The sequence below is a fragment of the Micropterus salmoides genome, unplaced genomic scaffold, assembly GCF_014851395.1.
Source record: "Micropterus salmoides isolate LMB-PRFRI ecotype aquatic unplaced genomic scaffold, ASM1485139v1 Ms_hic_scaffold_6, whole genome shotgun sequence".
Taxonomy (NCBI): Eukaryota; Metazoa; Chordata; class Actinopteri; order Centrarchiformes; family Centrarchidae; genus Micropterus; species Micropterus salmoides.
Window position 1 is genome coordinate 8,759,761 of NW_024044348.1, and position 27,832 is coordinate 8,787,592.

At 37.8% G+C, this 27,832-nt stretch overlaps 1 protein-coding gene across 1 annotated transcript in view; it reads left to right on the forward strand.

Annotated features, from left to right (window-relative positions):
- The window catches only part of luzp2 (leucine zipper protein 2), a 157,800-nt gene that overhangs the window by 67,755 nt on the left and 62,213 nt on the right, over positions 1-27,832 (forward strand). The window contains exons 2-4 of the mRNA XM_038702051.1: positions 14,737-14,854; positions 18,892-18,962; positions 22,407-22,488. Of these exons, the coding sequence (XP_038557979.1) occupies positions 14,737-14,854; positions 18,892-18,962; positions 22,407-22,488 (271 nt within the window). The remainder of the gene's footprint in view (positions 1-14,736; positions 14,855-18,891; positions 18,963-22,406; positions 22,489-27,832) is intronic.

The window sequence follows — 27,832 nt, forward strand, 5'->3', positions numbered from 1 at the left end:
ACAGGTGTAGAATTTTTTGGGTATATGAAGCCACACTTTTGAGTGTTAGCTGCAGTCCAGAACAGAGAATAGAAGTACTCTCTTCTCACGTGCATTGTTGACATACTGCGTCAGATGATTTGTTGTCACATCCATACACCCAGACCACCGCCGTACACAGATGTTGTTCCTCTGTAACAGCGTCACCTGACTTCCTCCTTTGCTCTCAACAGTATTACAGTCACTTTGTCAACGTAAACATATGTCATTTTATGGGGTAGTTCTTTTTTCGACAGAACAGATTGTACCTTGGGTCTGTTTTTAAAATGTATGTAATTAGGTTTTAGTAATATGGCTGAATAATGCTGTAAAGTCCAAAACACTTAAGATCACTGAAGTTAATAGTCAATATTCACAACATAGAGCATAGATCTATGAATGTTGTGTCATTCTCCACCCTCAAAACATTAGTCATGATTGTACTAAGTGTCTCATTGTTGAAAATATATACTCTTTAAGGTAGCATTTTGATGACCCTACTCAGTAAACTTTGAAAAAATACAATATATTGTGTGACAGTGACATTTAGTTTCAGTGTGTGAATTTGTGAATTCCAAGCTGATCAAAATCTCATTCTTTTCATTTATCCTCTAAAGATAGCCATGGTGAGAAAAGACTTACTCATGTTTGACTTTGCTTGGAATTTCATCATGTCAGTCCTAACTGTTGCCAACAGGTTTGTGAAAGAACCGGAATATTGTGGCAGGTGCAGGTGCTTCAATATACCAAATCACTACATTTGATGAAAAGCTTGATAGGAGATTTTATTAAAGAGTTGGTGATGTGGCAAATCACTGAGGCCAGTAAGACCCAGAAAGCAAACTCCTACGCTCAGTCAAAGACAGGGGCCCTGTAAATGTCTGCCTGGAATGAAACAATAGATTCAGATCGAGTCTTGCCTACTCCAAATTGATAATCCAGCCGCCAGCGAGTTTCTCATCCACATCGGAGTGGTGCACCAGCAGGGTAGTTAACCAGTAATCAAGTCACATCCGTCATCCAATTCCAAATTCTCCACCTCACACTCCCTCCTCCTCCTTCCCCTCTGCCTGGCTTAACTTGTCCTCTTGTGTTTTCTGTGAGTGACACTTCGAAGTTGGGGTGAGGCTTCACTGATTGCCCTTGATGTGAATCAGATGCATCTGCCTGCTTGTTTCCAGTTCCTAACTTCTTAGCTATTGGTCAGGTGGGGGGGGGGGGGGAGGGGGGACACGAGTCCCAAACATCTGGTATATAGATGAGGGCTTGAATTTTGCACTATTTTATAATAATAAAACACACATACACAAACAACCACTACAAACAGTAACTGAAACAGTGACTAAAAACAACAATCACTGAAAATGACGATAAAAAACAACAAAAGCGAAAGAAAGTATGTAAGCTTTATAAACCCATGTATCTCAGTGTTCTCAGATTTGCCTTTGTTCAAGCCATCGTTTTGCCTTTTGAAAGCTTTAAAATCAAATAATGTTTATATTCCTGATAACAGGGTGTTCCAAATCTGTGGGCCTTTAACTGAAAAAATGGACTGGCCGAATGTTGTTTTGCTGGTTTGTTGTCTCCACAAACTGCTCCTCTTGTAGTGGTTCCTTTGCCATTATATTAAATATATATCAATTATTTGACTGACTAGTTCTTGGGCAATCCATAATAAATTATACTTTTTCAGAATTTTTCACAAAAGAATTGGTGCCATTTTTTTGGATCAGAAATCCAATATTTGTTTGTATAATGGCATTATAGGTTTCATTATTACATAACTCACAGTCTTCAAGAATGAGTGACTAAACAAATAAATGCTTTTTGTTTTAGAGGACCTAAACTGTTGTTTAGGTTAACTTTACATACAGTAAGACTAGTTTATGTACAAATTAAGACAAATGTTCAGTACTGAAGTTGTAATCCTAATGTCCTGAGGATGTTGCCTCTGGTGTAAAACAACTTCCTTCTTGTAGCATTTCCAGACAAGACTGGAAACAAAGCTGGATTAGATGTTGTCATAAAATGTCTCTTAGGAAAAAGGTGAGGCTCTCCCACACAAAAGGGATCACTTTATCGTTCACAATAGCGTGTGCATTGATGTCTGGCAGAGTAAGGCTTTCAGAGTAAACAAAAGTCCAAGCTCAATCCAGTTTGATTATAGCACAACAATGACTGAACCTGGAAACATAGTGTTGCTCAGCTTTGAAAAGCAAGGATGGGTGGAATTGCATTAGATAAACTCAAATCCTAGATTTAATTGAAGCTGGCAACCATAATTGGTTCCTCGGATGCTTTTAAAACTGTAATGTGTGTGACATACGTCCCTAGATGAGAGATTCTGCCCTCAGAAGGAGTCACATCAACATCATACATCAAGCAGAAGAAACACATAGAAATTGAACATCAGCATCTCTGTGATGCCAAATGTGTGCATTATGTAAAATACAGGAGGGGTTTATAAAAAACAATCAGTGTGTGAATATGTAATTAGCCAGACCTGGTTAATTTGAAATCAAATGCAGCTTTTCCAGGCATGCTCGTAGTTTTAGTATACAGAAATAGACTCAGGATTTACTTTTGTCTTTACATATGGCTGAAAGTACAACTGAGCAAGTGACGTGGAAAGAAATTTTAATCTTGTTATTGTTAATTTTACTATTACTTTGTTCTGTGGTTTTTAAATTAAGAATAAGCATTATGTAAATCTGTCTGTCTGTATCTGTATATTATATATATATATATATTATATATCTGTATGTACCTGTTAGTGGATGGAAATGTTTTTTTCAGGCGTTTTAATAGATTTATTTGCCTTGTTTGTTTTTCTGGCTGAAGTTTCACATTTCTGGCACATTTTGTCATATTTGTATTTATTTTGTAACAATTGCATTTCCTTTTGCTATGCCTCTATACCTGTCTGTCTAGAAACAGTATTGTTTCTAAGTACATGTAGAGAATGATTGTGTTAAATGTCGAGGGAAAGTAATTGGCATCTATTTATGCATGAAAATGCCTGTGAGTAATCACTGAATTATTCATCTAATATGCTAAGCATTTCTATTTCAATGCCTTAAACCTCCCTTGGTGTGTTAAGTTACATAACTTAAGTCATAAACAAATTAGAAGGACTCACTTTTCAAGGGTGTGAAAATGGCGGAATCGTCTATAATTTTTGGATCACAATGTACTGTAACTGTAATTACATACAGTGCTCAAACACATTCTGAAAAGAATAATAAGGAGCAGTTTACATGATTAACCAGAGGTCAAAATGATCTCCTGTGATACATTACACCCATACACAAAACACATCTGAAGACTGATAACTTTTTGTACATGGTACCAATTTCAATCCCATAATTCAAGAAAAAATGAGAGATGCAGAATATCTGCATTTATTGCTCATGTGTAAAATTGGTTTACACTACTTTAATTTAATCTTTCTAAATGATAAAATACTTAAATGTAAATTGCTTTACACTTAATTATTTTGTAACAGATGTATCAGATTGACAATTTAATTTAAATAATTCTTAATACATTATTTTTCTGTTCTGATTTATCAAGATAGATACCCTTCTAGATACCAACTAGATTTTACTGCACAGAATTCTGTTTGGTAAACTAGAATATAAAATTTTTTTATTTATTTTAGCAGCTTAGAACATAATCCTGAACAATTGCAGTGTCAGTGGCATGTTATATGCCACTACAATACTGCAGTAATACCCACAAGAGATACACATAGTGTGATGCCTGTCAGCAAAGACCGCTGACAGTAACGCATGAAAATAAAATGAAAAAGCTTTGTTACAGAGCCTTTTTTGTTATAGCACCCAGCCGCATCTATAAATACCCAAATTTCCTCAGAAATCCAGGAAGATAATTTTAGAAGTTTGGGGGAGCTTTGGGCACTACAAGAACATAAATGATATCTTTGATGTAAGCAATACACTCAGTAGGCTAAAATACAAGATAAAAGAGGGTAATCACTGAACACTGCTATCACAACTGAGACAAAAAGATGTAAGTTCAACAAAATACAAAGACACACGTCTCTCTGATTTATATTACTTACAGTACCAAATAATACAAATAAAACATGACATTAAACAATAATGTAAATGTTTTTTATATCTGTGTTGGTTTTGTGATGTATTATATAAAATTTCAAGTTCAGCACATGTCCTGGATATGTTGTGCATTACTTTGACCTTTGTCAACAAAGCAAAATTGGCTTCCTCACCACCAATTGTGTCATCATATGCCCGCACTAAACAGATTCAATGCCAGACATCCCCTGACATGCATACAATTAATATTGCCTGCTGTCTGTGATGTTTATACAACAGTTGGTAAACACGACTGACTTTTGTTGCAGATGTTGAATGGTGGTCATGCTCTGCTAGAGGGATGTATTAATTCACTAACAGGCCTTGGGCAGTCCCCCTTATTAAAACTATTTATTTGCCCCCTCCTAATGGCATAATTAATCCAGCCTGAAATTGGAAGTACCACATAAACTGCTGTCTGCATATAATCTGCATGACGGCAAATAAACGCCTTTTATGCTCAGTAGCTGTTGGTTTCTGTGGCTGTTGCTTGTAAAATATTGAATATTTAACTTTGATACTACAGTCAGGGACATGGTGTGGTGTATTAAAATGTGTAACACTGGCAGTTAACTTAGTATTTGGAATGTGTTTTCATTTTCAAGTCCAAGACTTAGCAGCAATGGTCACTGAACCATCCGATGAATACAGACACAGTCTTTAACCTGATAATATTAAACATCCTAACCACTGCTAGCTAACACTCTGCAGCATCAGAAGAATAGGACTACATGTTGTTGCAACTTAGAGAGGCTCTAGTTTGTCATTTTTCCACATTCAAACTATTTTTTGTTTAATCTTAACTCATCCACAAACTTACATTACATTAATAATCTGCAAATATTGCGCAATTTGTATTTAAGATTGGTCTGATCTTATGGGCAATGGTGTTTTCTGTCCCTGTGCGCTGTATTTGGTGATTGTGGTACACAAATTGACAAACCTAGATGTAGGGGACGGTACATAACTCCAGGGGTAGAAATAGGCTGCAAGGTATCCCAACAGCACTTTGGGAGTAAACTTCAAGGGGAAACAGAGTTTGTTAAAGAGACTTTTTGCCCTGAACTGATCTTGCCAAGTAGTGCTTATTTATTTGGACAACATAAGTTATTCAGCATGTTATGACATGTGATTATGATTTTTTAAGTAAAGTTACATAAATTGCTGCTATGAAAGCCATAACAGATACTGAGCAATTCAGTAAGGGGGCAAGAAGTAGTTATTCCAAAATAAATAAAGGACATTTGCTAAAAAAAAAAAGTGGCCAATTAAGTTTTATATTTAGTTAAATTGTTTGTTATTTGTTATTGATATTAGATGTGTCAGTGATAAGACTTTGAAGTACAAAGCCAAATAAGACAGAGAAGCAAGAGGGGCAGTATTTTATTCAGGTTGGAAAGCAACTTGTTTAGTTTCCAGAAAGACATAAAGTTATGTAAAAATGACCGGTTATTATGGTCATTGAATTATGCCTATAGTTGACGTGCGACATGAATGATTGATAGTGCTCAGATTTCAGCTCTGGGTGTATTTTAAAATAACAGGTCTGGTAGTGAAGGGGCCTCCAAAGACACTGAGCCCAGGGGAATCCTTTAATTTGTCCTTGTCTGAACCACCAACTGTCTCCTGCAAATTTTCCAAAAATAGCAGTGCGAGTTCATGTTGGGGAGGGGAAGACATCACATTACTCAACCTGCTTACACACTGAGCTCCTCTATGATCATTTTACTGCAGCTAATTGCTAAACAGAAGATGGTAAATTATATCCTCATTGTCCTTGCATTAAGTTTTACTGGTCTCTATAAATCTTTCTGTGATTATCAACTCAGTTTTTGTAATTTTTTTCATTGCTGTCATCTCATTAGGATTTGTTTTTTGCTCTCCTCATTGTACCTTCAACTTTAAACCATTTATGTTAGCTGCAGGATTGTTAATGTTAAGTTATATAAATACACTCACCGGTCACTTCTGTTCAATTGCTTGTTAACACAAATAGCTAATCAGGCAATCACACGGCAGCAACTCAATGCATTTAGGCATGTAGACGTGGTCAGGACAACCTGCTAAAGTTCAAACTGAGCATCAGAATGGGGAAGAAAGGGGATTTATGCGACTTTGAACGTGGCATGGTTGGGATTTGGGATTTTTACGCGCAACCATCTCTAGGTTTTAGAGAGAATGGTCCGAAAAAGAGAAAATATTCAGTGAATGGCAGTTGTGTGGACAAAAGGCCTTTTTGATGTCAGAGGTCAGAGGAGAATGAGCAGACTGGTTCAAGATGACAGAAAGGCAACAGTAACTCAAATAACCACTCATTACAAACAAGGTATGCAGAATACCATCTCTGAACGTACAACACGTCAAACCAAGAAGCAGATGAGCTACAGCAGCAGAAGACCACACCGGTGCCACTCCTGTCAGCTAAGAACAGGAAACCAAGGCTACAGTTTGCACAGGCTCATCAAAATTGGACAATAGAATATTGGAAAAACGTTGTCTGGCTTTATGGGTATCAATTTTAGCTGTGACATTCAGATAGTAGGCCAGAATTTGGCGTAAACAGCATGAAAGCATGGATCCATCCTGCCTTGTAGCAGAATCAGCTTCAATTGCCAGGTATGTGTACACATACGAGGAATTTGACTCTGGATTGTATATTGCTTACGATGTGCTTTCTCATACAATAAAGAATCAGCCACAAGCTAGAGTATAATGAATACATATATACACAATAAACCAATACAAAATCAATAATGTCAGATTGAGACAATAGTGCAATGAGCAAAGTACAAAGTATGCAGGAGTAAGTTATAATCATTATTATAAGTAGCAGTAGTATTAATTACTTGCATGTGTTATGTACATGAGGTAGTTGGATATGATATAGGCCTATACAGTATATACAATATGAACAGTACGAACAGCACTGAATTACAGAATGACGAATAAACAATAAGGCCTGTTGGTAGAAACTGTTCCTGTGTCTGCTCGTTTTGGCGTACAGTGTTCTGTAATGCCTGCCAGAGGGGAGAAGCTGGAACAGGTAGTGTCTGGGGTGTGATGGTCTGCAGTGATGTTTTCTGTCCGTTTCCTGACTCCAGACATGTTGAAGTCCTGAAAGGAGGGCAGGTTGGCACCAATGATCTTCTCTGTAGTCCTGACTGTCCGCTATAGTCTGTCCCTGTCCTTTTTGGTGGCAGATCCAAATCAGACAGTGATGGATGTGCAGAGAACAGACTGAATGATGGCTGTGTAGAAATGTATAAGTAGCTTTTAAGGCAGGCAGTACATCCTCTGCTGGGCCTTTTTGATGATGGTGTCAGTGTTGGGCTCCCACTTTAGGTCCTGGGAGATTGTGGATCCCAGAAACCTGAAGGATTTTACAGCAGACACACGGCTTACAGTCCATGGTCATCTCCACAGTTTTGAGCTTGTTAAGCTCCAGGTTGTTCTGACCGCTCCAGAGAGCCAGCTGATCAACCTCCCGTCTATAGGCAGACTCATTACTGTCCCAGATGAGGCTGATGACCGTTGTGTCGTCAGCAAACTTGAGGAGTTTGACAGACGGGTCCCCTGATGTGCAGTAGGTCATGTTAAGGGAGAAGAGCAGGGGGAAGAGCACACACCCCTGGGGGACGTCAGTGCTAATAGTCCGGGTGCTGGATGTGATGTTCCCCAGCCTCACCTGCTGACTCCTGTCAGTCAGGAAGTGTGTGATCCACTGACAGGTGGGGGCTGGAACAGTGAGCTGGGTGAGTTTGGTGTGGAGCATGTCTGGGATGATGGTGTTAAATGCCAAGCTGAAGTCCATGAACAGGACCCTTGCATATGTCCCTGCAGAGTAAGGTATTGAAGGATGTAATCCAGTCCCATTTGACTGCATCTTCCACCGACCTGATTGCCCAGTTGGCAAACTGCAGAGGGTCCAGCAAGGGCCCTGAAATGTACTTCAGATGGGCCAAAAAAGTCTTTCGAAGGACTTCATCACCACAGATGTCAGGGCGATAGTCCTGTAATCCAGAGATGGAGGTTTTTTGGGGACTGGGATGATTGTGTAGCGTTTGAAGCAGGGGGGAACTTCACACAGCTTCAATGATCTGTTGAAGATCTGCATGAAGATGGGGGCCAGCTGGTCTGGTCAGATTTTCAGGCAGGATGGTGAGCCATCTTGATCTTCTGCCTGTGAAAGAGCTGGCTCACATCTTCTTCACAGATCATAAGTGCTCCTATTTGCTGCTTTGACCTCTTTTGTCAGTATGTTCCCGAGTCATCTGAAGGCATCCTCTTTGGTCTGACGAAGCTGCCAGAGTTTCGTTGTAAACCAGGGTTTTTGGTTGTTGTATGTGCGGAAGGTTTTAGTGGACACACATGTCCTCACAAAAACTGATGTGTTAGTTAATTTGTCCAGGTCAGTGGCTGCAGCCTCAAAAACACTCCAGTCAGTACAGTCCAAGCACTCCTGTAAATCCAGCTTTGACTTGTTGGTCCATCTTCTCCCTCTCTTTACAACAGGTTTAGCAGATTTACTAAGTCCCCGAGAACAATAAGCAGGGAGTTTGGATGTTTTTTCTCCACTTTAGTTATCTGGTCAGCCAGGTGTAGTAACAGCTCACTAACACAGGCCTGCGGCTGGATGTAGACGGCAACCAGAGCAAACAAGGAAAACTCCCGCAGTGAATAAAAAAGTTTACAGTTAATGAATAGTGTCTCTAAAGATGATTTCTTCAACACTGTGACATTTGTGTACCAACCTTCGTTTATATAGAGACAGAGTCCACCTCCACCTTGTTTTTCTTGTGAGCTCTGTTACGCGGTCCACACAGAAGAGATTACATTTACATTTATTCATTTAGCTGACACTTTTATCCAAAGCGACTTACAATTGCTATATATGTCAGAGGCTGCACGCCTCTGGAGCAACTAGGGGTTAAGTATCTTGCTCAGGGACTGAATTTCACAGTGAGGATTGAACCCGGGTCTCTCACACCAAAGGCAGGTGTGCCATCTTATCTGTGCCCCATCACCACCCTTAATTAATCCCAGCAGATGAAGTGCGCTGTCCGGGATGTGCTGGGTGAGCCAAGATTCAGTAAAACAGAGGGCGGCAAATCTGTAGAGGTCCGAGTTAGTTCTGTTGAGAAGCAACAGTTTATCCATTTTGCTAGCCAGAGAGCGGACATTCACCTGCTGGATTAAAGGGAGCATAGTGCGCAAGCCTGTAGATCCCATACAGAGCTGCTTCTCCTCCAACTAATTACTTCGGGAAAGTTCCAGGTTCGCCTGTCCAGGGTGTACCCCAATGTCAGCTGGGATAGGCTCCGGCCACCCAGCTACCCTGTACACAGGATAAGCGGTTGACAATGGATGGATGGATGGACAAAAAACACTACGGAGCGTAATCCAGAGGCAGCCGTCTGCGGTGCCATCTTGGTACACAACACAACGTGTAATGTGTGGGGGATTTTTTATTGGCATACTGTGGGCTCCTTAGTACCAACTGAGAACCGTTTAAATGTGACAGCCTGCCTGAGTATGGTTGCTGACCATGTCCATCCCTCTATGACCACAGTGTACCCATCTTCTGATGGCTACTTCTAGCAGGATAATGCCCCATGTCAAACTGCTTTCTTAAACATGACAGTTCACTGTACTCCAATGGCCTCCACAGTCCCCAGATCTCAATCCTATAGAGCACCTTTGGGATGTGATGGAACAGGCAGAGGTGTGGACTCGAGTCAGACTCGAGTCACAAAAATGATGACTTTAGACTCGACTTGACAAAATCAAAGAAGACTTGCGACTCGACTCGTTACTTCACTTGGACTTGAGCCTTTTGACTCGAGCTGACTTGACACTCCCCATGCCCGAATATAAATTAATTTGAACTGATTGCATTCCAGTAAGCTAAGAAATGAGGCAATTTCCTGTCACTAAAGAAGTTGCCTCATTTCTTAGCTTACTGGAATGCAATCAGTTCAAAGGCCTTTTAGTAATGTTAACTTATTGGCACAGCAACTGAAGAGATGTAAATTGGGTTGTGTGTCAATCTTACCACTCATGAAGTTCAGTCTTTCCACTGCTGTCAGTCAATGTTTTTGATAGACTGGCCAGATGCTTTAAGCTGTTCAGGTAAACTATGCACCCATCTTGTACCTTTTATAGGAATAGAAGACCATCTCCAGCACATAGCGCTATTTTTCAAGCTACTATAGCTGTCATATTTTGCAGGACTTTTGTTATGGGGCATGGTTAGACACCTCTAGGACTTGCAAACGCAAACTACCAGTGATGTAGAGGACTTCCTAAAGTATCGATATTTCTGATACCAACGTATCCTGCTCTAGGATCGATTCTCATATAAAAGGATTGATATCTAAACTCAGTCATTTTGAGTGAGTGTGTTTTATCATAAGTATCTTATTGTCACCAGGATGGTCAACTATACTAAGTTGATAGTAGTTACTTACCTTCCCCCTGTCAAAGTCATGTTTGCGCTACGGCTCTGTGACGGAGCTTCTTTGGAGTGAGCCGCTGCATCCCTTTACATTTCTTGTACTTATTCAACTTGTTTTCGTGAGCGTAAAAACTTTTCTGCCAACTTTGCTGCAGCTCCTCTGTTAACACTGCAACACCACAGAACAAAACATCAGCTGACTGGAGCCTACCAGAGCTACAGTGAGTAGCTCCTGGTAACTCTAACACTCGGAATTTGCGGTGAGTTTTTCATTTGTCATGTCAATTACAGGACTTAAATAATAATAAAAACAGCCTTCATCACTTCTCCTCTCCTGAAAACATTCATACCAGACTTGCTAACCCTCTCATTTTTCACTGCACTCTCCCGGGTCACAGCGAGATGTTTCATGTTACAGTAGGTGAGTGGTGGAGGCAACGTAACGCTGACATACGTAATTGTAGATTTATTTCTGAAACGGTGTGGCACTTCTAGTGAACGGTCCTCTCATTACTCCCTAGTTCATTACATCTAAATATTATTTAAAATGATTTACGTATTGTTTAACGTATTTTAAATATATTTGTGAGCTGCTTGTCTCTAGCTCTGGTGTGTCAGAAATGATTAAACCAGAAGGGACATGTAAATAAACGTGAGCCAAACAAGAATCTAACACAGCTTCCTGCCTAACAAAGTACAAAGATGTTGTACTTTTGTACAAAGTACTATTTATAACACAAAAAAATATTTTTATGCTGCATTATGTCATGCTATCTCGGTATGGTCTCAATATAACAACATTTTAGCGATAATCTTTGTTTATGTCATGCATTTCTTAAAATAAGGGGGTAAAAGAATATCAGATTTTAAAATCCTCAAATATTGAAATCGGTATCGGACTTAAAAATCCTATATCGGTCGGGCTCTAATGAGCTCCTACAGCTCTCTCTGTGAGGGTGAATGCCACAGCCTTGGCTTCCTTTATTGAGCCATTGCTGGGATGTTGACTGTAGTGTTCAGAGGTGTTTCCTTTAACCTCAGCAGTTCTATTTCAAACTGAAGGGGCAGCCTCTTATAACTCAGAGACCTGCTGTGACTCCAAGGGTAAAAAAATATTTGCCCTCAATAATCAGATCCAATAAATGACGCCTCGCCCTCTGTCTCTGGAGTTTCATAAAGACAACCAGGGACTGTATTTAAACTGCAGATGTCTGAAATGAAAGATGTCATTATCTAATCACCACTGAATTATTACCATATGCCTGGTGGTGCCATTTCTGATAATAAGCCTTTTGGCAGGCTTTCTGGTCCACATCACATTTCTCTGTCTTGAAAAGGGGGGATCTTTGTTTGGAAGGAGGCTGATAGTACACTGGCACTGTGCAATCATGCAGCTGTTACAATTTGTTTGTTGTAATGTGCAATTTATGGTGAATTGGGTTGAAAAAAAGACCAAACTTTATCGAGGAACTTTCTGATATGAATGTTTCTGTGTCAGTGGACCTCAGATTGTCTCATTCATTTCAAGGGCCTATTCCATTGGGTAATACATAATATGGCAGACAGCGGCGAATCTCTCACCCCATCTTCCCCTTTTGCATGAACCTGCAATAAATTTCCCATAAGTCATGTGTGGGTTTCAGTACACCATGTTATTTATTTAGGGTGTTGCTTTTCTATTAGTGATTTGTGTGTTATTGTGAATGATCGGCTGCTGGGATCTATGACATGGGCCATGCAGGGTTTTTGGAAGATGGCCCAGGCTGAAAACCATGGATTCAGAATAATGTGGCAGCACTCTGCTCCATCCATGAGCATTTCAGTGTTCTTTTTCTTTTGTTCCTTTTTTTCTTTGACCAACAGTAGCAAATGAGCAATTGGTCAATCAGATTCTCCTATAAAAAGTGATTCATGTAAGTGAGAGATTTTGTGACTACCAGCAAGTATTTAGCAAGGAATTATTCAACTATATCAAGTGCATATGCTTTGCTTGAAGCTGTTGCTGTCATTTGGAGTTTGTGATAACAAATGGAAGAAAGCAGAGCGAATTCTTTTGATCTTTTGAATTTTGTTTTGGAGAAAAAAACTAAATATCTTTTTAACAAGAAGTGCTGGCGTTTCCATGACCCAGATTTTAATTTACCTTTTGATCAACCTTATCATATGTACATACTACTAATATTCAAGAGCAAATACTTTTTGAAAGAAATATAATGCCACCAAAATTCAGTTTTTATGAGAAAACCTATTTAATTAACATATCTGCCATGTTGCAAGTTGGTTTTACAGAAAGTTTAAGCAAATTCTTCACTGACAACATATTTCATTTGCAATCATTTGCTTAAAATATCTGCCTGCAGCAACTGAAGCAGGATTAAAGATTTTCATGGCTATGTTAAGCCACTCAAAGCACTTGGTAAAAGCTAAAGATTCCAACCTTGCATAAATATTTTTTAAAAGTCAACATTGTCTTAAAGAGTTAGCATGTGTTTATATTTTATTAATTCCTGTTACAACTAGAGGAGCCGCAGAGAGCATGGATGTATAGATGTTTCTGAAAATATCTTGTTATAAACCATCTTACTGTCCTTATTTTAATTTAATTTTGAACTTGAATCTACTCCAGCTTGTTGAATCAAAGTCTGCAGCCCATATGTAGATGATTAACCTCAATACATTATTATCAAATTAATTCACATATAATTCTATTATTGCCTGTTGAAGTGTGAAATTGATTTATACTTTCTGTAACTGTTTGGGTGTTTATTTTGCCTGTCCCAGCCAACAGTTTTGTTGTTGAATTTGTTTTTTTCCACATTAGCCTACTTGCAAAGCAATGGCCAAAGTAAAGTGAGGCAAGTGAGGATCACCGCGTGAGGCAGGGCCATTTTACTCAATGACCTGTCTCCTGATAAACCCACCCTTTCCTGACATAAAAAACACTCTCCACTTTACACAGGTTGTTTCCAGTTCTATAACTAATATTATATAAGGCATTTCTTTTTATGTGCCCATGCTATCTGTAGAAGAGAAGGTGGATGGGGTATTTTGTGCTATTAAAACAATTACAATTAGAAGAATCAAGGGGTCATCAAAGCAATTAAATGTATTGACTTCAGGGGAAATGCAGGGACTTGATGCTCTTTTATTAGCAGGGTAACCATATTCAGATACCCCCAGTTTTAAAGGCCTCCCAGAAGAGTTGTTACTGTAAAAAAGATTTTCATTTTTCAGATTTGGGTCAGGCAGTGAAAGGGAACATATGCTACTTCTGTACTCTTTTGTCGCTAATCATGCCGATTAAAGGGGTAAAAAGGAAATCAAGTTGTTAACTATGGAGCCACCAAATGCCAAATGTGTTGGGTCATCTTTTAGCAAACTCCTGAGCTTTGTGTCTGTTTACTTATGACAAACCAGATTCCCTAAACTCTGTTCATTGTGTCCAGATCTTCTTTGTGCCCAGTTATTCAGTACTCACTCAGTGGGGGTTACAGTATGTCAGCGTAATAATCTTTATTTGTATTGGACCTTTCATACAAGAAATGCAGCTCAAAGTTCTTCACAATGAAAAAAGACCATTTACTGAGAGCTTCACATAAAATAGATATTGAATGAACAAAATCGGGACAAAATGTCATACTTAATGTAACATTGAAAGAAAATCTTTATAATGGCTGTAGTTCATGCTAACATGCTGTGAAGTAATATTTGCCTCTCTGGAAGCTCAGTCATAAATGACAAGAACGCCTCTGCAGTGCCATTCAATAGAGTCCAGAGAAAAACAGGATTTGGCAAATGTGCCCTATAGAATTTTTCTCTTAATAATTGGATGGACTACATGAATATTTAAATAGAGACGCAGAGGCATACCTCTGGTCAAAAGACCTATCTCTGTAAAACGAGCCTTCACTAAATTGGTTGATTGAAAGGAATAGAAGTTTGTTTCTCTCTTTCATTCATCCACGGACTGTGCTGAGTAGATGTTATTTTCTCCCCTATTGCACTGCCCTTTAGCTTTAACGCTGGTGCTTTTAATCCAGTTTAACAGTTTAAAACACCTCTTTCTCCTTAGGGCCAATAAAGAGTGATTTCTCTCACCAGTGGCAGACATTTAATAGTGAAATCTCACTCTCATTCTCTGAACAGACAAAGCTACGATGGGCTGGAAAAGAAGCTAAAAGAAGTCTTCAGTGAACGAAGCAGCATCCTGCACCAGCTCTCCAAGACATCAAAGGAGCTGGACAGCATAAAAGGCAACCTTCAGGTTTGAATTTTACTGTTTCTTTTTGTAAGATACGGCAACGTTGGAAGGCTTAGTTGGCCGTGAATTCTGGATTGGAGGTAATTTCCAAGCCTCTATTTTCAGCCATCTGATGACTGGGAAACCCATCAATCTGCTGTATAACAACTCACTACTATTAAATATTAATGTGCAAATGTTTTTCAATTTGGTGAGCCCACCCATTGTTATGTATGTGATATGTTACTGGAAATGCAGCTGTTAAATAAACAATGCAGGAATAGAAAAAAGCAGATCAATTAGTAAGTGAGCAAATGTTTTTTTAGCATTAAATAAAACAGCAGTTACAAAGAGCTATAGAGAAGGAGAGAAAATAAAGATAAAATGGGAACGATTGACAGGACCATCAATTCACAAACATTTTAGCACTGCTACATCCAGTTTTCAATCCAGTTTAACTGTAATTATCAATACTCCACTTAAAGGAAAACTATAGTTTAATACAACTTGGGCTTTATTTTCTAAGCTCCAGCCCTCGGTTATATCAGACATAAAAATATTCTCACTAAAGTAATTGCGAAGTTCTGGAAATATAGCAACATCATCATAAATAGGTCTAATGGAGCGACCCAAGTAATCAGACGATCATACAGTTGAAGAGAAACAGTTACATTTAATTGGAAGACAAAACAAAAGCTACCTATAAAATTATAATCCAAACTGTCCATTTTGAATCCATCACAGTTTACAGACCAACATTTGGTCCAACTTTGACTTTTGACACATGATTTAACTGTGCGAATGAAGGATAATTAGCGCCATTATGGGTCCACTCACTCTCTGATTTCTATTTACAAAGCTAGTCAAAAATAAAGAAAGTTGTATTCTTCATTAATGAATAGTACATATAATTCAAAAAGAATATAATGGCTGGTTTCAAATCAGAATATAAAGCTCCCACAGGATGTCCATGCAGGTTTCTGATGGGGTTTTTTTCTTTGTATAATCAAAAATGCAAGGTATGATTATATAAAGATAGGTTTGTAAACCCAAAACCCCACTTTACATGCAAATGTGTGCTGGAAAGTTTGAAAGATTTTTTCCCTAATTAAATTTGGCCTCAAAACAAAGAAGCAAAAATATATACGCATATAACTCCTACAGCAAAGGTGATTTTGCATAAAGGATGAATAAAAATTAGGTGTATGATAATGAGGATTATAATCTCTTCTGCAAATGGAGGTATCTATTGGTTTCACAAAATACTGGTCTTGGACATTTTAGCAAGTAATATACCTTATTATACTGTAGATATTATAATTCTGTGAGCATTTCACAAAACACAATTATCTCAGTGCCAGATACTGCACATCTCTTCCCACCAGTCAGTTTAGGTCAACTTCATTATGGCTCTTGGCAATGACAAGAAATTAACAGAACTCAATAATACATTTAGATATTTTAATCATTTAGTATTTTTGGTAGCATTAGCGTTATGCAAAAATAATCTGGCAAAACATGGACATTTAGACCTTGGGTGCCTGATGCCCTGCATTCCTGTGCAGCGCTTCCAAAGCTGCAGTCTGAATGATGTTTTCCTCTTTGCAGGGTGTTGATGTTTTTAGGCTTCAGGCAACTTTCGCAGGCCAATAAAATTGTCAGAAAATCAATAATCAAATAAGTGATATGCACACTTTTAGTGCATTTGTGTGTGTTTGCAAGAGATATCCCATGTGTCTGGAAAAAGCTCATGTAGTCTGGCTATCATCATCCCCAGGGCAGGCTTTGATGTCTATTCACTCCAGGCTAGCTAGGTTGGCATCTATTTTCACCCTGGGCCCTGTGCCAGCATGCTGGGCAGGGCAGAGGTTGGTTAGATTTAGAATAGTGTGGAATAAACATATTCTTCAGGGGGAAACATCATCTACATAAAAATCATCAACTTTTAAAAGAGAATCAAGTCAACAGGGAGAAGCATTTAGTATTTTCTGGTAAAGATTTGATGGAGCAAGTGTTTATGGCTTTAACGAGTTGCCCATAGGTGGAGGTCAGCAACCCTAATAATAAAGCTTTTGTGTGATGGGGAATTTATTCTTGGCAGCAGCTCCTGGGTGGGATCTTATGAAGCAGTTAGTACAAGAATAGGAGTTATTTTGCCTTGCATCTAACTATGGGCTTTGTACTTCAGATTTGAAAAATAACCTCATGAGACATTTGCACATAAGTTAAAAGTAGCTGCTTAAATTCAATGTCATAATCACATAACCTGCATGGATTTGCACATACAAAAGACTGTAGACCCATTCTGAAGGGGATTTGATGCAGTAGATATTTGTATACAACTTATTATTTTTCAGCTGGGATTGGCTCCGGCCCCGCGACCCTATACGCAGGATAAGCATTTGACGATGGATGGATGGATAATAATAACAATAACAACAATAATAATAATAATAATAATAATAATAATAATAATAATAATACCACAGTCAAAAATGTGATCCAGTGAATATTTTGTCCATGTAGTTTTGACATGAAAATATAGGATCTGTAAATTGTCACAATATTCACTTTAGGACATAAAAGTGACTACACTTCATTTTACAGTGCATAACACTGGGCCAAGTTTGGTGTGAAATTAAATAGTTGATTTATGGCACAAAGAAATTTGGGTAGAATGGAAAATAAAGTCACACAAAATTCTCCAGTATCTCAAAACCAACCTTTGTTACTTACCACATATTGGTTTAAGATTCATGAATATATTTATATTTCATACTGAACTTCCTTCAAGTTCCCTTAATTAAAATTTTTAATTAAATTAAAATTAAAATTCTAAAATCATGTTACTAAAATTAATACAAAACAAACTCAAAAGGACAAAAATAATACACCGTGTGCTGATTAGTGTCTTAAATTTCAACACTGCAATGAATGGGAACTCAGCTCTCTGTCACTACCTACCTATGGTCTGTTTGGAAAATGGCCAGGATGTGTAGAGAAGATTTCTGCCATCAACTGGAAGAGCATCCAAACTGTTAACTTTTTTGCGACAGTAAGCCTATTTTCAGATGACAAAAGAAGGCTTGTAAAAATTTGTGGCCTGAGCTTTTGTCATCATTTTTTGTGGACAATGAAGCAGAGGGGAGTAGAAAAGTGGCCATTTGACATGTGACTGTATGACAAATGATACAAATCATTGAATTCAAGGGGATGCCACCAGAGAGAGAATGCATGAACTGATGTAATTTCAACAATTCCAAGCGGTCTAATTTTTCTAACTGCAGTTTTAACTTCATATCAGCTTACCTGAAGTGAATACACATTCTCTATTGTCAACAGCTGTTTTTGGCTCCTTTCACTAATCTTTCTCTTTAACATAAATGTACATGAAGTGAAGTCAGGGACTAAGAAGGAGGAGAAGTACCTCCTTTGTGACAGGAGGAAACAGGATTTATGTAAATGTGGTGTTAATTGCCACAGATATCTCCTTCAAGCGCAATTTAAAGAAAAGCTAGCTTCCCTTTGAGTCCACATTTTCTTTGAAGTCTGGATATTTCTGTTCAGCTCATAACAAATATAAAATATCTTGGAGGGCTTGTAGGGCAATCAGAGACCTGACTAATCCATAATTGCCCATCAGGCATGTGCTTAGGCGCCAGTACAACCCAATCTGTGTGCCTGCATGTGACCTCATTAGGATGTTTAAGAAGACAGATCAGAAGATTGTTATAGGCTATATAAGCTTTTGGGACATCAACAGCATTTAACATCTGCTGCATCATTTTACAATATTCACCTTGATTATTTTATGTTTCTGGTGATTTTCATTCAGTCATTCAACAATGAAGCTTTTGACTCTTGCTTGAAGGATCATGCAACCTTGAAAATCTGGGTACATTTTGAAACATTTACTGTACAGTTCAACAGTATGCAATATGTTTGCTTTCCCCGGTCTGTTTGCCTGTGCTTTGAAATAATACTTATTTTTGGAGTTTGGTTTTTCAGGAAAGACACAGTTTTGCATCTTACGTGACAGAGTATGTTCTGTTCTCTTTTAGTCACTGAAAAATGATGACTCAGTGGCCAAGAAGGATGTGCAGAGGATTCTGGAGCTCAGCCACAAACAGAGGTAAAGGCATCATGAATGACTTAGACATGAGTATCTTGCAACAGTATTGTGTAACAGTGTTGTACAACGGTATCATGCTGCTCTGAAATGTCTTCAAAATATAGGGTAGGAATTCTAAAGGACTTGATGTTTTGTGAACATCACCACCATCACCTTCACCATCAGTCAAGTCTTATGCAAGCAGTACATTAAAATTAATACATGTTATAGCTGTGAAATCTATTCCGGCACCCCTGGATCATAAAGGCAAAGCCCCAGTCATCTCTCCCAAAGATAATGTTAAATGACTCAGAAATGGAGCTCCTCTACAGCTTGGATGGATGGACATGAAACTTGTTACCGTTAACAGATGGTGGAAGCTTACGGTGTTGATGAGACTGACAATACAGTCTGCAGCTTAAATCACTTAACTTCTGGATTCTGGGTTAGTTTTGTATGAATTCAGTAACTATGATGCTGTGAGTTATTGATATATTTACTTTGAATTTGCTACTGCTGTCATTCATGCTTCTGACTGGCTTCTATTCCATAGCAACAGAGGCCAAAGCTTATGAGTGTTGTAGTCTGCAATGCCAAAGTAATACCGTCCGCAATGCCAAAATAATGGACCAATGGACATGATTTCTCATGATGACGTTAAATGGAATAACATCAACCCATAGGATCGTTACATTATCCAGGAGATTCTTATGTTTCTATGTTAAGTAACAATGACAATATGAAAAAAGTGAAATGGGAGTACAGAATATGGAAAAACACTTCTGGCACAAGCATCTCCTCCCATTTTGCAACTCTGTAACATTTGAGAATCTAATGGTAAATAAACAGCAATCAAAGTAAAAAGTAATAAATATAAACACATCTTTAGGTATTATTTATTAAAAGTCCAACACTCAAAAACTCAGCTAATCTGCTTCCTCCGGGCTGTGTGGGTGTGGTCTGATTATAATTGATTGACAGTAGTCTGGCAAAACAAACTTACAACCCAACACAACCGTCATCACATTTTTATTCCTTTATCTAATGGAGTCCTCCCCACTTCAAACCAGTGAGAAGAGCAAAGAGAAGGAAAGAAAAACAGAAATCTCATCTCATCTCAAATGTCTCACACCAAAACTGTTTACCTTCTACCTTTGACAGGACATTGTGTGTTCATATTGGATTACATTACTTATAGCAAGATGCTGATTAAGAAAATATGCTTTCAGGGTCCTCATTAATAATGACTCATTCACTATTATTAATGCTAAGACGTCGCCCAGTTTGCTTATACATAGCAGCATACTCAGAAGCAGGTGGGTAAGACACAATCCAATCATAAAACATTTTTGTATATTTGAAAAAAATGCGCCTTTTGTGAAAAAGCACATCAAGCATTGATTTAATGGAGATTTAATGCTTTATCTTTTTGCAAGCGAGCTGGAAAAGTGTTTACCTAAAGTGCTTTACCAGTTAGGACGATCTGATTAATGTTGTGTGTAATGAGACTTTTAATGATTAGGAGTCATTTGTGGCCTTCATGCTCTCTGAAATGTCAGCCAGATGGAAGTCCAGCCCTCCTGTGTGTAGTATCTTGATAACCAATCAATAGTCTATCACTAGTCCATGGCAGCTCTCACATGTCATCAAACTAAAAACCATAGAGCGGCAGCTTAGTGTTGCCTAGCTAGCATTTGTGAGCTGTAATTTTTTCAAAGTGTTATTAATCCACCTTTGGAGTTCCATGTCTGCCAAGTGTGATTACTAGCTGACTCCATCATGGTGGATGCAGACAGGTGATTCATTGCAAGTCATTTATTTTTGACAACTCTTAACAGCAATTTGATTGCTTTCTGAAAATAATTTTGCTACAAACTGTAATGCAACAAAAAAATGTTTACCCATAGACCAGGTACACACAGCAAAAATCTAATATTTTAAGGTCTCAAAATAGTAACAATAAATTCAGATGTAATTTAACTTGCTGTCAACCTATTTATTTATCTATTTATTTTATTTATTACTCACTTGTACTATGTATGTAAAGTATGTAAAGTATGTCAATTGCACATTTTCTGTGCCCTTTTCGGTCAGTTTGGGTAGTTTTGATCTTGTACAACACGTTTCTAGTCTTGGATGCAAGAGATGGGAATATAAATGAAATGCCAAAGAAGTGGTGGTTCGATGGTCGCTGTCAAGAAAAATGTTTGCTAGACTGAACTTATGGCAAGAGACAAGACCACTGGCATGTTAAATATATGGCTGTTCAGCAGAGAGGTACTTTCCATACAAACACTGGGTATTGCTGTATTTCACAAATACTGCTGCTTGACTACACCACAGGCCGACTACAACCACGTCATATACCTTTAAACTTACAGCAATGCTTGGAAACAGTAATTTGACTGTTACCTCTAATTTAACTAGGCTGCCTTAATTTCTTTGAAACTACTGACCCTCATCACTTTTTAATTTGATTCATAATTCAGTGTTCATTGCTGTTATCTGTGCACAGGAGCATCAAACAGTACTGAAATACCCATTGCATTCTCAAGCATTTACATTCATGTTAAATGCATATTGAATGTAGCACCAGTCTTCATACAGCATGTATAAAATCAGTGTGGAGCATTTCAAATGCTCACAGGATACTACATGAAGCATAATGAATACTACACATTGTTGTCTTTATACTGTACATCTCCTTATTGGTCTAGAATCTAGAGACCTTTTCCTTTTATGATATTTGTCTTTGTGTGTTTTTGTTAAACTGTGCATTATCTTAGGGATAACCAGCAGTACATCTCAAGAGAAAATAGCTGTAGCTAAACCTTTAAATTTAAACAGGGAAACATAAAAGATTTATTAATTAACTGTGAAGTTAATTTTGAGCTTGAAGGAGAATACATTATAGAAGAAAATACAATCGACAAAAATCAATCAATTTCAAGTTTCAAAAATCAAGTTTTGCTGACAGTTTAGCTACAAATATGCAACACATACCTACTCATATACCCCCTAATTGTATAGTCAGTGATGTTTATATTATGGCATTGTTCATAAAATGGAAAGGTAAAGCCAAAATGTTATCTTGAAAAGACTGTCACGTGCTTCTTGATTCTTGAATTTGTGAAACTTGACATTTATTCAACATATTTGTTTACAAACTGCTTTGCATATTTAGTGATTAAATCAACTTTTACTCCTAAGTACATTTAAGTATGTTCTCACAGTGTTTGCTCAAAAACGGCTTGAACTTGATTTGATTCAAAATAACAGATTACAACACAGGTAAACTGTTTTTTTTTTCAACATAAGTTAACAATAGAGTGAAAATTGCTTTAATGGCTCTCAATAGTGGTAGGCTTTATATAAGAAAGCTATTGTGCGGCAGAGCAGTGGAGGCCTCAGAGTGTGAGGAGGATGTGCTAACAGAGTGTTTCTCACTTCGCTCTCACTTGACAGAGAGGAGATGAAGTCCCTCCAGACAGCCTTGCAGAAGCAGCTGGATGAGGCAAATGAGAGAGCAGAGAAGCAGCAGGCCACGGTAAGACAGAGCTGACCTGACCATCAGCATCTGTGCTCCTCTAACCAGCCCTGTCACCTGTCATATAGGTCCCTCAGTGATCCACGCTCATTCCTCTCTCCCCTCCTTGCCTCATCACTTAAGAGAAACTCTCAGAAATAGCGAGAGAAAGCTTTCCGCCCCTCCCCCCCAGCAAAAATTTAATTAGATTGGACAAAGGCATTATAACCTAAGAATGTGTGCTTATCTAACCATCCATCATTCCATCTCTCTATCTACAGTATCTACCTTAACATCTATCCTGCCCAACAGACTGGCAAATTCATTTCAATTAATCACTTGCTCTATATAATCTCAGAAAATAGTGCTAAAATCCATTTCCCAGAAACCAAGGGAAATGATGAAATGATGAAGCCCAATATATTAAAATAGCTTATTTTGTTTGACAGTCCAAAAACAAATATATTACGTTTACTATAAGATAATGAAAAGCAGCAAACTGTTACATTGAAGGGACTGGAACAAGTGAATGTTTGGGAATTTTACTTGATGACTAATATGACCAATGAGAAAGGATCATTTGATTATCGAAAGAGTTAATGGTCAGTTTTCTTTTGAACAACAAATCAATGAATCAACTAATGATTTCAGTTCCAGTCATTTCAAATATAATGGTTTGTAAAAGTAAAGCTTTTGTTTTACTTACAAATCTTAAAAAATTATGTATGCAGATGACACTCTGCTCATAATTGTAAGGACCTAACCAAGGTAATGTGTATGACTAGTTCAAAAGAAACACTGTGAGTTTGAATGTAGCCTTTTACCATTTAACTCAATGGAAATTAATTCCATTTAAATTAATGGAAAATATTAAGATGAGTGAAAAGCTGTGTGTCTCTATACAAGGCTTTGCACTGGAACAAATTAAATTACTACTAAGAATGCTTGACCAGCATTTTCATGGTCACAGCATATTGACAGTATTATGAAGAAAATAGGAATAGGTATTCAATGTCAACAGAACATGTTCCCTTTGCTCACTCAGTTAATATGATTCAAAATTCACAAAATTATTCATTAGTTACTATTTTTTAACATACAGTATATGGTCTTCCTCTAATTAAAAGGCACTTTTATCTCTAATTAGCTCAAAATAAGCTAGCTAGACTGGCCCCTTTTCGTTGGTACTATATACACTAATTCAAGCAGATTAAGTTACCGAACAATATCAGACATTTAAGACACAAGTAATGTTTTCTATGTCTACTGAATAAACTGAACTGCACTAGCCTTTTACCCCAAACTGCTGTCTGAGCCCCAACCCAAGTATGCTGGAAAACAAACACAAACTCAATTTAAAATTCATTCTAGCTAGTCCAGACAGGTTTTGAGTTACTGAAAGCTGTGTTTATGCATGTGCTATATCATACTGAATTGTCCCACATTTGCATCCTCGTACTATTAAGCGAGACCACCTCTTGTTCTGCAACCAAACCCCTTATCAACAAATCAGCATGAAGCCTGTCTGACTGCATTGACAGCTACAGTAGGCCTGGGATACCTCTGAGATTTTCAATATAGCCTAATGAAAAGCATGTCCTGTAATAGTCCTGGCTTCTTATGCACAGTCACGAGGTTTAATGTGAACCGTGACATTACGATCAACATTAAATCATCTGCACTCTGTGAGATAAACAGTAGTATAGTAACATTTCAAGTGACATTCTTGCCATATTTGGCAAATATTGGTTATATGGTTTGAGTATGACATTTATGTTCTGTTAAATGGTGTTTATCGCCCCCGTCGAGATTCAAGATTAAAACGAACGCCTCTGCGGCATGCAAATGCCACACACGTTCAACAGAATAATGAAATGTTGTATCTGGTTTAGAATCCTTGTGTCCACATAAATTTTGGGCAAATAAGGCTTCCACTATCCAACATTAAGAAGCACCATGCTTGCAAAAAGGCTGATATTTCCTTGCAGCTTGGGATCACAAAAAGCATACACAAAACAGAAGAAATTATAAAGAGTTAAATGTTGTTGAAAGTGATTAAATATGCTGATAGGGGATTTCAGCTTTCAGCTAATTTCTATCTCTGGCAGCTTTCTGTGTAAGGGAGTTTTTCAGAATCAGAATCTGTAATAAATATTGAATTGTATTCCAAGCCAGGTGGCTCTCTAACTTATTAGTTTAATCATGCATAAAAAATGGATACTGCATGTGCAACATAATCCTAGGGTTACACCTCACATTTCTTTTCATTATTATCATTTCTTAATTTACAGGTATTATTACTATTATCTTTATGTCTTTATTATTAACAGTCAAAACCCCAAAGATAATCAAATTCCAATGATGTAGAAAAGATATGAAAAACACAGCTGAAACCAGTGGTCCACCACTTTGATCCATACTGAAATATCTATTGGTGTGAAATTTAGACATGCATTCCTTCTCAGGATTAATTGTCTTTTCATCTAGCACCACTAGATCAAAATTTTTATTTGTCCAATATTTGGTTTAGGATTTCCATTAGAAATTGAAAACAGCTTGTTTGTAGTCCAGCCTTTTCCCGTTGATCCCTGTGACGACACAGCAAAATACGCTCGCCTAGCGGCTAGTCCGACCAGTGGAAAAGCACACTGAGCTGCAGCAAAAAATGAAAAGACATCCTCCTGCTGCCTCTCCTCTCCCTTCAAAACATTAGCTACCCTCCTTACAGTCAATGGACATAAAGTTGTTAGTGTGATGTTAAGACAGTGCTCAGTTATAACTTCATGGATGAAAGATACAATTGTTACAGATTAATAACTCATCACTCAGAAACTCATGCTCCAGTCCATGTTGCTAAGCTGGTAAGGGGATATACAGCTGAACCGAAGCCGTGTTTACCGCCTTCTCACAACCCGTCCTACTCTGCTTTTGATTGGCTAGTAGTCCTTAACTAGGAACTGCGCATGTGCAACTCCCAACAAAGATCTTATATATGAAGCATTCAACACACAGGTTGAAAAGAGAAGCTGCAGCAATGTGCAATATGACAAAAAATATGGTGTTTTTTGAAAATGAAACCATGTACACCAATTCTGGTACAACCCCTAAATAAGATTTTGAACCTGAAAATGAGCATAATATGACCACTTTATATGATAAATGGAATTATTAAAATCATTTATACGACTGATGATCGTTCCATCACATGATTCATATTTTAAGCAAAATTAAAATTATCTCTGCATGCATATTTTATTTAGTCCAGTTCAATAGTCCAACTGCATTAGTCCAACACCTATGTGCTTTATTTATTTACATTTCAAAACCCATAGAGAGCTAGAGCTAGCTGATTTTGTAGCTTAAAAATACATTAAAACAATAGTTGCATTCAGCACACTGAACTAATAATCTATAGAAGATGTTATTGTGTTGCCTGGGGATGTAGAGGTGACTAAAAGTCCAAACATGAACCTTGATGTTATCATGCTGTGCTTGGGGATGTGAGTCAACTGACGAGGCTTAGTTTACAGTTCCCCAGGTTGTATACCTGGTATGAGGTCACCAGCCCCATGAATCTTTACCTCTTTGTCCTCCGGACTATCTTGATGACCTCTCTCAAGGACACACAATGCTTAAAAACTGCCTTTTCAGAATGAAAAACCAACAGAAAGATGAAAACATGACCTGTCTATCTTTCCCACACACACAGAATTCTTCTTTCTATCAGAATTCTTTTAAATATACGATAGCCCATGGCAGCAGTTTGTCTTCTGCAGTTGGTGTTTGAACCTCTGCCTGGCTGCTAAACACAAGCCACAGGCCTGCACCAGCAAGACATGCTGAGCTACCGATAAAAGGATTCTGATAAACAAAGATATCACTCTGACATGATAAGCATATGGGCTATTAAATCAGGCACATTGTGGAAAATAGGCAGCCGCTCACTGCAGGAAGAAATGCCTCAGTGTATCTGTATCATATGTAATACAATCGGAGAGTTTCAGATAGAACATTTCTGGACACTTGTTATGCTAAACCTACTTTGTAAGACACGAGAGAAATATAATATTTGACAGAGGTTTTCATCAGCGTTAAAAAGTCTTTAAGGCTTGATGGGTGGCCAGCTGAAAAATGAAAAACTGTGTTTCATTACAGCGTGGGGGGGGGGGGGGGTTCGGAGCCACTGTAACTTTAGAAAAAACAGTCTTCATTTATGATAGGAGCCTCAATATATTTCCCAAATGTAAACTTACCAACACAGCTCATACTGGTTGAAATTAAAGTTTTTGCTACTTGCACTGGCATAATAACAAGAATTCAGTATACATACCTGCTGACATAATTATAAAACTAAATGCTGCACTAGGATATTTTTTTTCCTTCTGTTAAATATATATATACTATTCTCGGGGGCAGTGACAGTGACTGAACATGACCTTTGATGTTATCACACCCTGCTTGGGGATGTGAGTCAACTGGTGTGGTCTAGTTCACAGCCCTCCAGAGTGCCTCGCTAGAAAGTAAAATAAAATGTGACTTTGAATTTGACCACAAAAAAGGGGAAATATTTTATTTGCTTCTGTACAACATTTCCTTGTGGAAATATAAATAATAAATCAAGATTAGTAATATTAGTTAAAGGATAAGTCTGGTAATATTCTATTTTTCTTATTGTCAACAAATCCCATGTAACAATGAACTGATACAATTAACAAAACGTATCAAAAGCCAGATGTAAAGTCCATACCACAAACAGGGCTCCAGACTAGAGATGGTATCGCTACTCGATACCTTTATGGTATCGAGTAGCGATACCATCGTAACAGCGCAGTATCGAGTAGAAACATCTCCAGTCAAACCAGTACTTCATTCTATACTTTTTGTAACCAGATTGTGGCAAAAATGACTATTTGTATGGTTTTGCTAGCAGCCAAACACACAAGCAAAACACTGAAAGAAAGAAAAGAGCATGTCTTTTTTTCCCCTTATGTGCCTGCTATGGAGGACCGATCCTGACACATTCAGAAATAAATACAGAAATAAATAAATGCTCAATAAATAAATAAGCATCCGATTAAATACACAAAAAAATAAAGTAAATAAATAAATGTAGGTAGTAATTAAATTATACAAGGACACATAAATGTATATATCTATTTTAATTACCTTATTTATTTATTGTCCGTTATAATCTTTTCTATTCTTGCGTTGCATTTTATACGCTATTTATTTTCACCCATGGTATTTATTTCTGCCTGTCCTTTTTATATTTCTGTATGCATTTCTGCCTCATTATGCAAATGAGGAGGGGCTGTGTCTCAAGGGGTGAACTTCTCTCCTATTGGTGGACCAGTCAGAAGGAGAG